Genomic DNA, 17433 nt, shown 5'->3' with positions numbered 1-17433 from the left:
ATATTTATATTTACTTGTATCTATAAGAAACTCTGAACAGATAAACAAGAAACCCGTAAGAGAGGTGCCTGTGGATAGGGGGTTGGGGTGGATGGAGGCGGAGATGGGAGGCTAACTTCTTACTGTGTTTCCTTTTTGAAAAATTATCAAACCTTGCAAATATATTACCTATTAGGAAAAAAGTGAAAAGATATTAAAATGGTCCTATGTGCAATTCAGAAGCAGAAGCACAAGAAGCTGCCTCTCAGGGAGCCAGGATGGTTGACATTTGACCCAAGGGCAAGTTCATCTTTCCTCCACAGGATGGGCAAACAGAGGTCAAGGGTGCCAGGCTCAGCTAACACCCACAGCCCCTCCCCTCCTGCTCAAACTCTCCCCAAATGACCCAGGAGCTCTGGGGTCATTTGGACTTATTAATGAGACTGAGACCAAGAGTTCTCATTCTTGGTTACACACTAAAATAAGAAAGATTTAAAAAACATCAATATCCAGGCTCCATTCCCAGGCCACCCAAACCAGAACTTCTGAGGTGGGGCCTGGACATTGGTGTTCTCAGTCATGGTTCTAAATCATTGACTTGGATCTTCTGGGTCAGTTCGTTTATCCAGAAAGCTGGAGAAAGGAAGAGAGGATATCCTGTAGCTTAAAAGAGGAATTTACATATCCCATCCAAACTGTCAAGATTAAGTCTGAATGCAAATAGTTTTTTATCTGGCTTAATTAGAATATGTGATCAACCTGTATTTCCCCCCTTGGCAGCCCAATTCTGAAACGAAGCCCTGACATCACCAAATCACCACTGACAAAACCAGAACAGCTTCTGCGGATAGATGACCATGATTTCAGCATGAGGCCTGGCTTCGGAGGTGTGTGACTTGCACTCTTGGGGATCGTCTTCTTTCTTTGGGTTCAACAGACTGTCTATGGGCAAAAATCAAGTCAAGCAACCACCTAGCTTTGCCCTCCCTTTATCAGAGCTTCCTTGGTTGTGCCTGGTGGACAAGGCACTGAGCCCATAGCATCTCTGGGCATCTACCCTGCCCAGCCCTGCTCAGCCCTGCCCAAGCCTGCCTGGCCTTGCCCATCTCTGCCTGGCCCTGTCCAACCCTTCCCAACCCTGCCCAACCCTGCCCAGCCCTGCCCAGCCCTGCCCAGCCCTGCCCGGGCTCTGCTGAAAACTCTCAGGAGGGGTCTGCTGGTCAGTGGCCAGGCTGAGCTGTCCTCAGGCCACTGTTTCTGGTAAGGATGGCTCAGGATTGGTGAAGCCAGCAGCTGGCTGTGGGAAGGGCAAGGGGAGGACAGGACACCTGCAGCCCAAAGCTGCCTCCTGAAAATGCTTTGAGTAAAACCTTAGACTACTGGGGTTCTCGTCTGGGAGCTGGCAGACAGAACCCTGAGTACCTATCTGAGGATTGTGGCCTGCTGGGTTTAATTAAATGAAAATAGCTTCAGAAATTAATCATTTAGTGCAGATGGATGCCAAAGCCCTTTGAAGCTTAGCCTGCTGCTGCCAGATTTCTGCCCTCTTAGTGCCAAGTAGGGTTTTTGTCCTTATGGATTTTATTTCCTGGCAAAAAATATTTATTTTAGAAATCATTCTCATGCTTTTTTTCCCCAGTTGCTTCTACCCAAAGAATAAACAAGTACAGAGGGGAGTCTCTACCCAGTCTGTAATCTGCTGCTATTGGGTTCAAACCCACCTTTCCACGTGGATGGTCTAGGTGTGCTCCATGCCTGCCCCACGTGCCTGAAAGCAGGAGGAAAGAGGCAGCAATCCACTCCCTTTACAAGGTGTTTTTTGTTTTTTAGCCTTTATGAATATTACGTTTTCATGGCCTAGAAATGCCAAAAAAAAAAAAATATTTTTTAATCTAATAGTTTCAAGGCCACTCTGGTGTCTAATGTTCTCCACCAGAAGCTACTCCATCATGTGGCAAAGATGCAGATCTCTGACCTTGGCAAGTCATCTGAGTATGACTTTGGTTTTAGGTGCCTATTTACCACGCAATGCCTTTCTTGTGGCCAGACAGAGGCATTGGCTTCCATGATGAAAGAGGTGCAAACTTAGGAGAAAAAATAAAAAAATAAAGTAGATGACCTCATGCTAAGGAGTAACTCCTTAGGTCAGTTCTGGTTCTGACCAGCTTTGACCCCGGTCTTCATTGTATCTTTAGATGAGCATGTGTAACCAACAAGGAAGGCTAAATATTAACCTCATTATTTCAGAATCACTTGGGGTGATTAAGAATATAAATATATATACATATATTTTTTTAACCTTTGCTGGAATATTCCAGGGAGCCAGCCCATAATTCCATCTTTTTATCTCTGGTTTGACTTTAGCGTGACATGTGGGAATACCAGACCTTCAAATCTGACATGACACTAAGGTTCTGGGAAAAATGCTCCTTATGCCCATGCTTTTCATTGTAAAAGTTCAAGTTAAAAGAATAAATGCTCTTGCCATGCCCTGTCCTCAGGCCCGGCCATTCCTGTTGGTGTGGATGTGCAGGTGGAAAGCTTGGACAGCATCTCAGAGGTTGATATGGTGAGTGCTTCTCTTTCTGGGCAAGGGGACCCACACAGGGCCTGTGCTGGGCCCAAGTGCTGCACACCCGAATTCACTGGGTCTCACAGTTACCCAGGCGGTGGGCATTTCCACACTCATGTTATAGATGGCCCAGGGAAGTTAAGACACTTGCCAAAAAGCACCCCATTGGTATGGAACAGAGCCAGATGACAAAGTCCATCTTGCTCCTCCAGGGATCAGGCTCCTGGCATCAAAGACTCTCAGATATCAACAGCAGGGTCCAAGGTTGCAGCTGCCAAGTAGCCAGGTACATCTTCCTACTGCAAAGTTTATCTGGCTATGGAAATGCATAAGAAGCAGAAGTGTCCCTTTTTTCCTCTCTTTTTACTGGGTTTAGATTTTTTTTTACAAAAAAAGAAGAAGAAGAGTATAGGACTCCTTGGCTTACAGGGCTTTTGAGGGCCTTATCTTAGTTTGGGTTCCCCAAGGAGCAGATTTGAGACAGCATTTTAGCACAAGGAGGGTATTTTGGAGGTGATTCCAGGAAACAAGAGAAGAGAGGTGGAAGGTGAGACAGGAAAGGGAAGGAAGCAGAAACGGCATTGCCATCAAATTGGTTACTATCGGATTTTGAAACCCTGTCCCATTGTGGTATGAAACGCTGTCCCATTGGGGTATAAAATGCTGTCCCATTGGGGTATGAAATGCTGTCCCATTGGGGTGCGAAATGCTGTCCCATTGGAGTACTCTGAGAGTCAGCACAGATACACTTCAGAGTTATCCCAGCTGAGGGCCCAGAGATCTGGGGCGCTTACCCAACCCCTGACCTCCAGCCCCACTCTCTGGTTGAGGGCTGCTTCCAGATGCATTGCTCTCTGGCTGGCCCTGTGTGTGGGCCAGGAAGTCTCAGGCAGAGGGTCACAGTGCTGGCAGCTCAGTTTCAGTCCCAGCCAGGTGATGGCTCCACAGGGGCAGAGAATGTCGTGCTGACACCCATTAGTTCTGTGCGTGGGGTTCCCCTCTTGTCCCTCCAACTCCCAGGACTTCACTATGACCCTGTACCTGCGGCACTATTGGAAGGATGAGAGGTTGTCCTTCCCGAGCACCAACAACCTCAGCATGACGTTTGATGGCCGGCTGGTGAAGAAGATCTGGGTCCCCGACATGTTTTTCGTGCATTCCAAGCGCTCCTTCATCCATGACACCACCACGGACAATGTCATGCTGCGGGTCCACCCAGATGGGGAAGTTCTCTACAGCCTCAGGCAAGGTCCTTCTGGCTCTCACTCGGGGCCTTTTTACCTTAAGTTTTGTTTGGTTGGTTTGTTTTTTTCACCTGAAGCATGGGAAGGAAGGCAAATAATTTGTCTTAACCATGAAAATCACTGGTTCCACAACAGCTGTTTTGCATTTTGGCCTTGAATAGCTAGCTTCTAACTTTTCAGGGGCTGCAAACTTTTCAACATCAAGGAAAACTAACTTGTACACACGAGTAATGAGTTATTGAGTCTTGAATATACACTTGGAGAAATTTCCCTAGCTGATAGGTATGATTTATGTCCTATTGTGTACATTACATTTCAATTGAAAAACTTGACTATAATTAAATTTTTTTTTCTCTAGTAGGAGTCAGAGAAACAGATAATGGATTCCTTTCAAAGACTTCCCTCCCTCAATTCTCTGATTCCCATTGGTTACATTTTAGCATATAATGATGATAAACATTACACAATTCTAGGTTTAATCTGCTTTCTTTAGACGCTCACTTTCTTAAGTCTAGATAATCAACAAAACAAATCAAGCCCTGGTTTGTAGCATTTGCCCATTCCTGTAGCATAGATACCATCCATTGTGGCTGACTTCAAGCTACTAACCTGGTATCACTGAATGCAGAGTTGGGAAGAAATGGGTGGTAGCACACCTTTTGCCAGTATTTCCACCATATAAATATAGTAGATGTAGGTAACTTCAGGAGTATAGATAATAATAAAATGTAGTAAAATAATTAGGAAGTGATAAACATTGATATTTATTATTTTATTTTTTAGTGTAACTTAATTTTAAGTGTCTGTAATTTAATTTTAATAATGTTTAACAACAAACTTGCAACCCTCCTGAAAATCTAGCCATCGGAGCTGGTAGATGTCTCACTGAAGTACATTGGATGTGACCGTAAGAGGCAGAACAGAGGAAGTAAGGGCATGGAAAATGTGTGAGTTCAGAATCAAAGTTGTCAGGGAGCCTCCTGGTGCCTAAAAACAGATGATTTGCTTTATTATTGCAAATAAAATCATGGGTTTGTTGGATTTAAAAGAGGCGGAAAAAGGCCTAAGTTACTGAGGACTACCACTTTGAGATTTATTTTGGGAAAAATACAGAGTACCTGGGTATTGTCAACTCTGTCAACAACAGGTTAACTCCTAAAACACATGCTAATATACCATCTTTCCACCTCATCCATTCATTAATAAACACGACACATTTTTATTAAAAGCATTCTGGGTGCCAGAGTGGCATCCACAGTTATGTAACTCAAAGCTCTGCTCCAGGTCCTGTCTTAAGCTCCAGGGACATAAAATGAAATGATATGTTACTGCCCTTATTATGATTTCAGGCTAGTGGAGGACATAGACGTGGAACCGCATGATTAGAATGCGAGTGGAGGTATGGACCCATGCAGAGGGCGGAGGGGCAGGGAGAGACAAGGAACAGGATGGAGAGTGAAGTTTCCTAGGCACCAAGATACAATAATAGGTGAATTCACAATTGAGATGCTCCAACATGCTGGTAGATTTTATTAATGAAATGTTGAAAAACTAATTCCATGGCTATTGAACTGCCTGTCAGCTTCAAGATATTAAAAAGTCAAGGATGTGGAAGGAAGAAAAAATTTGTGAGATTTTTCTTGGGAGAGAGCTGTGGGGACGCCATGAGTGGGTCTGTACTGGGACCACTCAGAGAGCTTGGTGCATGTGTGCCTACAGCTGGGACACACTTCGTCAGAGGATAAGAGAAGAGCTGTGTAACCAGCCCGGAGGAGAGCTGGGAGAAGTTTTTGCTGTGGTGGGATCAGTCTGCACTGTTGGAAATAGTTACATGTATATGGAATGGAGTGTGGCTGGGTGAACCAAGAGCTGGGGTGGGGAGTAGCTGCTGGAGAATGAAGGTGCCCGGTTGTGGGAAGAAAAACCTGGGAAACTATCAGCTTCAACCATGTAGCAGGCCTAGAGATTGTGAAGCCACCTAGCCAAAGAATAGTCCTGCTGCTACCTCCTTCTCTCTTCTCCCTTCCACTCAGGCACGGGGTGACCAGAGATGGGCAGAAACTGACCACTCAAATGCCAACTTTGTACATTACTGGGAGGAGGAGCAGAAGTCTTAGTTTGAAGTGTTGGTTAATACCTTGGGCCAAAATTCTTTTCATTTCTGAATTGAGATGTGTTTATTACTATGAGGGTTTTGACACTCTATTATATGAGAGTAAGCAGAAAAATCACAGGATCTGCCAAGTTTCCATTGAAGACAAGGGAAGATTCTCAAAGAATGAATTTAAAGGGACTTGAGGAAACAAAAACAGACATGGGTTAGATTACACTACAGGCTGTGCTGGTTCAATGTGTGGGTTACAAATGGAAAAGCCTCAATTCCAGATGCACAGAACAGGTCTGATAACCTCCCACCACCAACACAACCCGTTTTTCAGAATTTTCAAGGGAAATGAGACTACCCAGCTGTTACCAAAACAGAATCCCTCCTAGAACACAAACATTCCACTTCAAATGAAATGGGGAAAATAAGACAAATAATTGGATAATTCAGTTTCAAGAAAGTTCTTTTTCTTGAAATTTCCATTTAAATTAAAGGTGATTTTTTCTTTTGGCTGTCAATTATCTATATAATTTCCTCAACTTCTACACAGCCAATATTCTGTGGTTAAAGAAAAAAATACTATGTTCCGTACCAGTCGTATTAGCCACATCCTGCCATAATATTCTTCACTGGATAGGGGAACTTCTTTCTATGACTGATGATCCATATTTGTTTATTCTTTGATTCAGAAGCCTATTTTCCCTTGTAAATTCTGGAACAAAACCATTAGATGCTTACATGTTGGTACAATAAGATCTTACAGTGTTTTTCCATTACTATGGTCTCCATGGAATTATGCACTAAAAACATCTATGTCCACTAGTAGATATTATTATCAATATAAAAATATCAACATTGTAAAAAAAAATGCTGCATTTGGCAACTGGCATTAATTAATATTATTTCTGAAACAGTGTACACAAATACTGAATGTCAATATAATCAATAAAAGAACAGAAGAATTTATCTTAAACAGGGGGATAGTATAGGCACACTTTGGAGATATTGCAGGTTCAGTTCTAGACCATAATAAAGCGAGTTGTAATGGGCTTCCGGCCAAGATGGAGGCTTAGACGGACATGCTCGGCCTCCCTCTACAACTAGAGAGGAATACAACTACTTCAAAACAAAAGATAACTAGAAATTCCAGAAAATAAAACTACACGGAAGCCCAACGTATGAAGTTATAAACCAGCGGCGCTCTTTGGGCAGGTAAGAGTGAAAGTGGGCGGTGCTGTTTGCGGTCGCACCAGCGACAGCGGCAGGGAGAACAATCCCAGCGGCAGGGAGGACAATCCTGGCTGCAGTCAAACCCCAGCGGCTTGCGACCCCAACGCTGGGAGAAGCAGCCACCACATCACCTTGAACAGTGAGGCCCAAGGGGCGGGAGGATGGATCCCCGTCTCCTAGCGGAATAACTGCGGGAATCCATCTTGGACCCCCGCCCCCACACAAACCGCCACAGGGCTGCGAAAATAGGTTGCGGATCGGCGCCAGTCGCTGGGCTGTGATGAGTACACAGGCACTGCCCCCTATAGCCGGCCCAAGAAAACAAAACGCATCTGTCAAAATGAGGCAGACAACTATAGAAATCCCGGTGGTGCAGCTCACTAGGCAACGGATGAAGAACCTGACAGATGAACAAATAAGAAACCTGTCAGAGGCTCAGTTCAGGGCCATTGTTATCAGGTGGCTTACAGAATTAACAAAAGATCTGGAAAAAGATGAGAAAGAATCGAAAAACACTCATACTGAAAGGAACAAAACCACATATGAGACAGATGGTGAGGAAATAAAATCCAGAGTTCAAATCAACAAACCAGAACACAAAGAAGGAACAAACAGTCAACCAGTGCAGAGAGAAAAAACGGGAAGCAAGGATGAGAGGATCAGAAACCTTTGGGACAGCTATAAAAGGCCCAACATAAGAATCATTGGTTTGCCAGAGGGCGAAGAAGATGAACTAGAAATTGAAAAATTAAGTGAAAATATAATAAAGCAGAACTTCCCAAACTTGGGGAAGGAAATAGACTTACAGGTCCAGGAAGCACAGAGAGTTCCACAAAAACTGGACCCAGGGAGAACCACTCCAAGACACATTATAATCAAAATGTCAAAAGTTAAAGATAAAGAGAGAATCTTAAAAGCAGCAAGAGAGAAGAAAAGAATCATGTACAAAGGGGTCCCAATTAGACTATCAGCTGACTTCTCAAGGGAGACCCTGCAGGCAAGAAGGGACTGGCAAGAAATATTCAAAGTAATGAAAATCCAAAACCTACAACCACGAATACTCTATCCAGAGAAATTGTCATTCAGAATAGAAGGGCAGAGAAAGTGTTTCCAGGACAAAATAAAGCTGAAAGAGTTCATTAGATCCAAACCACTGTTATATGAGATGTTAAAAGGACTGGTTTAGAAAAAGGAGGATCAAAACTATGAACACTAAAATGAAAACTGCATCACAAGAAACAACAACAGAAGCTAGGGAATTGAAACAAAGGCGAACTAAACAGGCAACGAGAGTGGAAAAAGAACTATAGGTATGGGGAACATACTGGGGGGAGCTCAGCAGGGAGGGGGAAGGGGGAGAGGGAGGGAGATGATATAGGAATTAAGGATCATGGTAGGAGGGAATGGAATAGACAGAGAGAGGTTGAGAAGAACTATATGCACAACTAATGGACATGGTCTAAAAGGGGGGAACAACTGGAGGGAGGGGGCCCACCGGGTGGAGGGGAGAAGAGGGAAGGGAAATTGGGACAAATGTAACATTATAATCAATAAAACACATTAAAAAGAAAAAAAAAAGCGAGTTGTACCTTTTTTGCTGCTGGAGGGTCTTGCCTTCAGTCTGTAAAAACACACATCTGTGAAGCACAATAAAATGAGGTAGGCCTGCCAGTGTATGGTCTTGTGGTTTCTTTTAAGAAACAATATCAGATGAGTTTTTATTTCACATTGTTATATTGATTGAGATCATTGCTTCTTTAAAGTGCTTGAACATGACAGGAGCTAGCAGCGGTGTTCTGTTTGCCTGACACTGACCCTGAGGTTAAACTTAAATACTGAAGAGAACTCCAAGGAGGGTATCACTCATAAACTACTCACCTAAATCCTGACACATTGCTAATGAATTATAAGAATGAGGCAGTTACATTGGAAGGAAACAGAGGCCTTTTCTGTTTGTTTTAGCATTTTTGCACTTGTATTTTGCATCATCTGAAAACCCAGATTTTGTCTTCTTGTTTCTAGGGTTACAGTGACTGCAATGTGCAATATGGATTTTAGCCGATTTCCCCTGGACACACAAACGTGCTCGCTTGAAATTGAAAGCTGTGAGTAGACGCGTGCCAGACATTAGCACACAGCTCCTAAGCAATTCTGAATGCCTCAGCAGCAGGAACAGCATGTGTTTCTCATTCATCACTATGCTTTTTTAAAGTCACTTTTTAGATCAAAGCGAAGTCTAGGATAATTTTTAAAAATCAGAAACAAAGTCAGGACTAAAACCTTCTCTTTCCATAACATTCCTATGGCTATGGTTTTAAATTTTGTTCTGTGGAGTCTAGAGGTTTTGCAGATTCCCAATGTCACTGCTTATGGAGCGGCGGAGAGGGCTCAGCAAATTCAGGTCTCCTGCCAAGTCCCTGGCTCAACACTCATACACATGCTCCATCCACACAGCTGTTTTCTGATCTGTTTTATTGCTGTTATGAATAAGATTTTGTTGAAGAAAGGATTTCTTAGAAAAGTAAAACACCCGGCCCCAGGACAGGCAGCGAGCATTGAGGACTAGCCGCTCCCACCTCTGGTTCTCTGCATACCTGTTCCATTCACTATTCTCTGCCCAGATGCTTTCTTTGATGGATTCCATGGCCCCAGCTCATACATGCCTTCTGAACTAGCACACAACCACTGGCACTTCCCAGCCATCAGAGTCCAAATGAGAAACCTCATTGTCCCAGAGCATCTCTGTAAGCCTGCCTGGGCTTGTGGCAGTGAATCAGGTGCGGCCCCTGGTTCCAATCATCTAGCAAGGGATGCAAGGATGTTGACACAGAACAGGGGCCAAATGGACAGCTCTGCAGGGCACTGAATGCGGGGAGATCAAACCCCAAACCAAGGGAGTGACTACCTACCGCACAGTGGCTATAGGCCTGTTCTGTCATTTAATCCTTGCAAGATCCCTGGGAGAAGGTTAGTGTTCTCTCCATTGTACAAAGGAGGGATGTAACTTGCTTGAGGACACAGTGTGAAGAAGGACTAAGCTCATTGGTTCCAGAAGCTTATTTTCCCCAGCACACTTAGGCATCTCCATCCGGAATGTAGCTTTCTCTAGGTTGTATCAGTTAGGTTTCACCAGAGCTGCAGAGCTATAGATAATACCTAGTCAGAGATTTAATGCAAGGAGTTGGTTTATGTGAGCCTGAGGGCTGACGCGGCAAGTCCAGCATCCTGCCAGCAAGGAACGGGAAGGCTGGGAGCTCTGGGCAGGATCTGACCCTACTGCCCATAGGTGGACTTTCTTTTTCCTAGGGGAACTTCAGGTCTGCTCTTAAGGCCTCCCAACTGATTGGATCAAGCCCACCCAGATTATCCTCGGTCACCTCTTTTACCTGAAGTGAACTGGTTGAATAACTGGGTACTATAGCCTAGTCCAAATGGATATGCAAAAGAGACCATCACACAAGTTGAGGGTTAGAAATAGAATAAAAGAGAAGAATAAAATACAGCATCAGGGGCCCTGGAAACAACTGTTTACTCATGAGCAGACTGGACTGGCATCTCTGTTTGGTTTTATCTCTGTTCTGCCCAGGCTGCAGGTAGGTTTGCTCAGCTGGAGCAAGCAGTGTGCTCGCCTAAGTGTGCAGGAGGCAGGAAATGGTAGTGCCAGAGGGAGTGGTCTTCATGGAGGGATTTCTTTGATTTCACCCTGGGTAGGAGCAACTGAAGGCCTACTGAAAAAGTACATGTTCTGCTCCTGCCTCTTTATGGGTCCTTTCTTCCTAGAATGCAACCCTTATTACCTGAGAGTCATAAAGTGATTTGTCATCAATGATGCATCACTGCACTTTGAGAGAAGAAAAGAAAGGGCTAAATCACCCTGGTTTAGAAGGCTGAAAATCATATGCAATTTTGCCATTATTTAACCATTTGTGATCAACAAAAACAGCAATTTCATTTGGTTTAACTGAATAAAGGGCAGGCTGAATTGTGGGGTGAGCCCTTTGTAGGAATTATGAGCATTCAGGCATGAGAACTTTGCTCTGATGACTTCTGAAAGACTGGGGAGAATTAGATTTGTCTTTTTGGATTTTGTCTTGCTTCATTTAGACTTTAGTTTGTTTGGTCAGATGACGGTATTACAATCCTAACAGTTTATGTGGGAGTTTGGTGGTGGTGGGGGGAGGCGGGGGCAGGGATGCAGCTTCCACAGATCCAAGACAGGCTGGTCTTCCCACCACCCCTTGCCTCATGCTATCTCCCGTCTTTTCAGATGCCTATACAGAAGATGATCTGATGCTGTACTGGAAAAAAGGCAATGACTCCTTAAAGACCGATGAGCGGATCTCGCTCTCCCAGTTCCTCATTCAAGAATTCCACACCACCACTAAACTGGCCTTCTATAGCAGCACAGGTGGGCATGGCATGGACTGAGGGTTAGGCAAGTGGTAGCCTGCCTGGATGGGTCATTCTCCATTTTAGGAGAGGTGTGTAAACTGGTTGTCAAGTGAGCAGGCTGTGCCACTTGAATTACACATCAAAGATGAGAATCCTAAGTCAGGTCTAGAGAGTGGTGAGCACTGACTGGGTGGAGGTGATTTTTTGATGCCATCAAAGTATCAGAAATGATAATCTAGAAAATATCAGTAAGGAATGAAATAGAAGCCATGTGAGGAGGTTGATCTGAGACAATCACTTTGCCAGTTTAGCATAGAGCATCTCCCCCCAATATGATTACCAGACCCCCCCCCTCTTCTGAGGTAAGAAACAGACCAATTTCTGGCCTGTTGTTTTCCATCCATATTCTCTCTGCTTCAGCCAGGCCCTCTAGGGGTGCTCTAGTCTTAAACAACTCTCTCTTACTATACTGCTTGCACAGATTCTCCTTATGGCCTTTTTGTGAGCCACAGTGCAAGAACTACTGGTCATTTTCCTGGGGAAAAATTCATTTTTTGAACCAAGTTCTGGACCAGCTTGCTACCTGCTATTGCCCGAGGGTATGCTCTATGGTCTTCCCTCTGGTATCTAAGGTTCGCTTTTTCCAACCCTTGCCTCTTTCTTGACTAAACAGCTTTCAGGATAATTTTGCTCTAATCTTTATACAGTTTCTATTGCAAAAACACTGAGTGATGACTACAGAGAAAAGTACAACCTTTTAAGTCTTACGATCTAAACATAGGGCACCATTTTACTTCCACCATATTATGGCAATTTAACACATCTTATCTTCTGTATATATCACCCATGAATCTTGGTTCTTCGGGGGACCCCATTCCTTTGATCTCTAGCATTCTGACATTTCCTCTTGTCTTAGTTTATTTGGGCTGCTATAACAAAATACCATAGACTGGGTGGCTTCTAAACAACAGAAATTATTTCTCACAATTCTGGAACCTGGGGAGTCCAAGATCAAAGTGCTTGAAGATTCAGTGTCTGATGAGAGACCACTTCCCTTGCTAGTTCAAAGGCAGCCACCTTCTTGCGGTGTCCTCACATGGTAGAAGGGGTGAGGGAGGGAGCAGACTGTGGTCTCTTTTATAATCCTATTCATGAAGGCTCCACCTTCATGACCTAATCACATCTCAAAAGTCCCACCTCCCCATACCATCACATTGGACATTAGATTTCAACATATGGATTTTGTGTGTGGAGGGACACAAAGCCTTTAGTCTACAGCACTCTACCGTCACTTTCAGGAACTATTATAATTGCCCAGGATGCTAAGTTTTCAAATGAATGTTGCCAAGTCCCCATTTTATTTTCAGTCCTTATTAGCTCAAGTTTATTCTGCCTTTTTCTTTTCCTTTCATTGTTCTCCCATTCCTTTCCATTCCTGCATGCATATTTTTCCCTGTTAAGACCACAAAGGCCAAACTGAAGCATAACTGGACCTGACTGTTCACTCTGTCCCTAAATGTAATCTTGTGTTCAGCTTGGTATTTTAACTTAAACTACATAAAGAAATCCAAAGGGTGTTGTTTAAATCTGTGCCTCTCAGACTTTAATGTGCATAAGAATCATGTGGGAAGTATTGTTAAAAGGAGGTTCTGATTTAGTAGATCCAGGGTGGAACCAAGAGTCTACATTTCTAAGCTCCTAGATGATGGTGATGCTGTTTGGTCCTGTCCCATTGTGTGAGTAACAGGAATCTTAAATGACTTTCTCAAGGCGTTACCTTTATGTATAGAACAGAGATCAATGGTTTCTTGAGATGAATTCTTCCATGTAGTGTGGGTATCATATAATCATTCTGTTCCATGGTTTTTCTCCCCTCCACTTTATAAAGGTATGGTAAGGTTCCAGTGAGGTGTCTAAGGCATTTATGATTCCCTGAATAAAATTTGTTTTATGAAGGAGCTGAGTAGCCATGGTGTGTGTTGTCTTTTCTTCCTTGTGACCTCCCAGGCTGGTACAACCGTCTGTACATTAACTTCACGTTGCGTCGTCACATCTTCTTTTTCTTGCTCCAAACTTACTTTCCGGCTACCTTGATGGTAATGCTGTCCTGGGTGTCCTTCTGGATTGACCGCAGAGCTGTGCCTGCCAGAGTCCCCTTAGGTAAGGAATATTTCAAGTGCACATTCCAGGCATCTGAAAATACAAGTAATTTCTTCCAGCTAAAACCCTTCCTTCATTTCAAATTGGTCTTAAACCCTTGTTGGCATAACAACTTGGAAACACTTCAAGTTCTTTATTCACAAGTAAAGTGCCATTATTAAAAATCGAGGTAGAAAAACTGTTTCCAGGTCCCCCCTGGTGTCCACACAAATATCCCATCTTTATTCTGTTTGAGCATTGTTTTGGGGTGGGTGTTCCTGGTTTGTGGGTGCTTTCCCTGTCCACCTGCATAAGGAAATCACTTTCTATAATATGGTTTCTCAAAAGTGACCCAAGGAATCTTTGTGACAGAATTTCTAATGGAAATTTGTAAAAAAGAAGACCCTGCATATCATCTACGGGTATAGAATTAGAATCCTGAGAGAGGACCAGGAACCTGCATTTTTAACAAGCTCTCCCATTAATTCTTATGTGTACTCAATTCTGGGAACCCCAACTCTATGAGCGTTCCATTGATAGCTATTTGCCATCAACTGTCTTCCCTATTTTAAATATTGCGCCCACCCAATCACACACTGCCATTGCCGAGATAGTTGAGGTTTTAGTGAAACTGGATTGGAACTGGCCCTTAGGATGACCCCAATCCCCTGTGATTTCATGTTTGCCAAGCAACTGTTCTGAGCTTAATTTGAAATCCTGGGCAAATTTCCACTGACAGATGCCTTGTCCTTTAACAGTTGTTCTGTAGCTTAAACAGTTATTGTGCTTAAAAAAAAATTCTAATTTTAAATACCTATCTCCGATAAATGAGGTTACTGTCATCATCCTTGATAAAATGGGCATTGCTGAATAGGCAGGCAGGTCCAGCTCGGGGTGTCTGCCAGAGGCGTCTGACAGTTGATACAAGCCTGGGACTGCAGGACTAGATGGTAGCAACAAGGACACAAATAATACAATAAACTCAGTGTATTTTTTCCCCTTTTTTAGAGAAGTAGTTACAAGAAACAAACATACCTGCTCATATATGTAATCTTTGTTTTAACAATTGAATGTAAATAGATGTCTTGCTGCCAAAGTGTCTGGGGCTCTCAGCAAAAAGAGAAGGTGATATAGGTGCTATGATGAATATGCAGGTATACAAAGGGAGAAAAGCTGATCTTGAGGGGTGGAGGAACAGGAGAGACTTTGTAAAAGCTAAACCTTGAAAGAGGAGTAGGTGTTTGCTAGACAGAGGGCCAGGGATGGAGACATTGTAGGCTGAAGGAGCAGGAGTGGCAAAGAAGAGAGGCATGAGGCCTTCTGTCGTGCTTGGTGAGACAGCAGGTACTTATTTCTCACTCTCTTTGCAGGTATCACCACGGTGCTGACCATGTCCACCATCATCACGGGTGTGAATGCCTCCATGCCCCGTGTCTCCTACATCAAGGCTGTGGACATCTACCTGTGGGTCAGCTTTGTGTTTGTGTTCCTCTCGGTGCTGGAGTACGCAGCCGTCAACTACCTGACCACGGTGCAGGAGTGGAAGGAACGGAAGCTGCGGGAGAAGGTAACTTTACTATGAGCTGAAGTGCCCACTCAGGGATACAGCCTGATCTAGTTCTGGACCTTGGGCAGGTCAGGCGTCCTCTGTAAACTGGGATAGTAACACACCTTCCTCCATCTACTTTATGAGGTTGGTGTGAAGAGCAGACAAAACAATATGTTGAAGCAGTATGGAACTTACTCTGGGCTACATCTCTCATTCATTCCAACATTTACTTAGCGCCTGCCATATACCAGAAACTGTGGGGCAAGTAAACTAAGACATTGGTCCCTTTAATCTTGGTGTTGTTCATAGTGATAACAATAAAGGACAATTCAACATGGTAGAACAAATTATTTATGAACATAGAGGTGTAATAATAAAAGCAGCTCCAGGGAAACACATACTCCATTCTAGGAAGTTTTTCTTCATATGTGATCTCAAACATCTCCCATCCTATTCCAGATTATTTTCCCTTTCCACCTGATTTTCCTTTCTTCCTCTTGTCTGCAGAAAACTCTAACTGTATGGGATCAAACTATTGTCACAAAACCAAGCCTTTCAAATTTCCCCTCCTCCAACCTTCTTTGTCTCTCAATATCTTATCTGTAAACATTTTTATCAGGGCTGCTATACGTGACCTCCGGTAAGAAAGGGCAATACTCTGATCAAGAACATTCTTGGTCTCTGGTTTGACCTGAAGTTTCCTAAGAGTTGATTTGTAGACTTTAATTAAACAAAAAAACAAGATCTGATATTTTAGAATGTTGACAGTAACACTGCCATTACTTTCCCATCCCCACCTCAATGGGAATAAAAGAAACTAGAAAAAAGCCGTCCCCTCTACCATGCAGTTTCTTCTGAAGGGCTTCTGAGAGATGAAGCTGAGCTTGCACCCCAATGTGTGTTGGCTGTGTTCCCAGGTTCCCTGCACCTGTGGATTGCCTCAGCCACGTGCTGTCATGCTGGATGGTAGCTACAGCGATGTGGAGGTGAATGACCTTGCCAACTACATGCCAGAGAATGGCGAGAAGCCAGACAAGATGATGGTACAGCTCACACTGGCTTCTGAGAGGAGGAGCTCCCTACAGAGGAAGAGTCGGAGGAGCAGCTACGTGAGCCTGAGGATCGACACCCACGCCATTGATAAGTACTCCAGGATCATTTTTCCAGCGGCATACATTTTATTCAATTTAATATACTGGTCAATTTTCTCATAGATGCCTATTAGTCTGTACATTTCACATTCTTGTTTGTGTACTACAGAAATATCTGTATGATGAAAGGTAAGGTTATGGAAATAAAAGTTCCCAGTACCTCCTCTGGTCCAGCTTTCCAAAACTACCTGGACGAGACACTTTGTGGTTTAATTTGCACTTACTATCTATTGTACACACAGCATGATACTGGTTGCTGCAGGAATACAATACCCATAGCAACTGATGATAGTTGTTCCTTACTCTCCTAGAAAAATACTGCCAGGGGCTGTGCGCACACTGTAGTTCAACCTCTTTTAGACTCTAGATGCTTATTCACATGAATGATTTTCTTTATGTGGGCATCACATTCTTCAGACTAGGTGGAATTGGGATACACCTAAAGTTCATTTCTTTGAAACTTACAGGCACCTAAAAATACCCACTTTGACCAAAATTCATGCTTCAGTTTATAGCCTATTACCTATATTTGATGTATTGCCTCATGTGTATTTTAATATAAGACAATAATAATATTCCTATTTGTATTTACATCTTGTGATTCATAAGGTTTCATTTCTTCACAAGGAAAGCTCTTTAGGTTGGTGCAATTGCTTCTGATTTTGGTAGGAATTTCCCTGGTAGGGATACTTGGAAGATAAGGGCATATGCATACATTTTGTTAGTTTCATCATGGAGAGAAGTAGCCTAGAAAACTTGTGTTTAAGTGTTCCCTGGATTAGAATTACTGCTTCATGTATCTCCACCTTGGAGCATGTCCTAGTTCAAAGTGAAGTTCTTCCCCAGTAATGAGATATTGTTACTGAGGAACTTGGGAACAGACTGTTTTTCTTTTTTTCTGTGTAAACATTTCAAGACAATGTATAATTTGGGAATACCTGTTAATTTATTAGGATAAGAAATACTCACATGGTTTCTGAAGAGAAAAAGAACACCAAAAAGCAAAAGAAATGGGAAGACATTACTGGACATCTGCACGTACACTCAGTGAATACCAGCATTTCCTATGAACC

General features: G+C 43.3%; 1 protein-coding gene across 1 annotated transcript; it reads left to right on the top strand.

Annotated features, from left to right (window-relative positions):
• The first annotated feature begins 765 nt into the window (after positions 1-765).
• On the top strand, positions 766-16769 carry LOC150007452 (gamma-aminobutyric acid receptor subunit rho-1). The gene is made up of 8 exons (XM_090280546.1): positions 766-866; positions 2481-2548; positions 3572-3795; positions 9152-9234; positions 11397-11537; positions 13529-13681; positions 15031-15227; positions 16127-16769. Exons 1-8 carry the CDS (start codon positions 848-850, stop codon positions 16421-16423), a joined length of 1182 nt encoding a protein of 393 aa, XP_090136672.1. The 5' UTR covers positions 766-847; the 3' UTR covers positions 16424-16769.
• The last annotated feature ends 664 nt before the right edge of the window (positions 16770-17433 follow it).

This window comes from Furipterus horrens, unplaced genomic scaffold, assembly GCF_987537825.1.
Source record: "Furipterus horrens unplaced genomic scaffold, mFurHor1.1.pri manual_scaffold_6, whole genome shotgun sequence".
Taxonomy (NCBI): Eukaryota; Metazoa; Chordata; class Mammalia; order Chiroptera; family Furipteridae; genus Furipterus; species Furipterus horrens.
The sequence above is the reverse complement of the archived record's forward strand: the minus strand, read 5'-3'. Positions and strand labels throughout refer to the sequence as shown.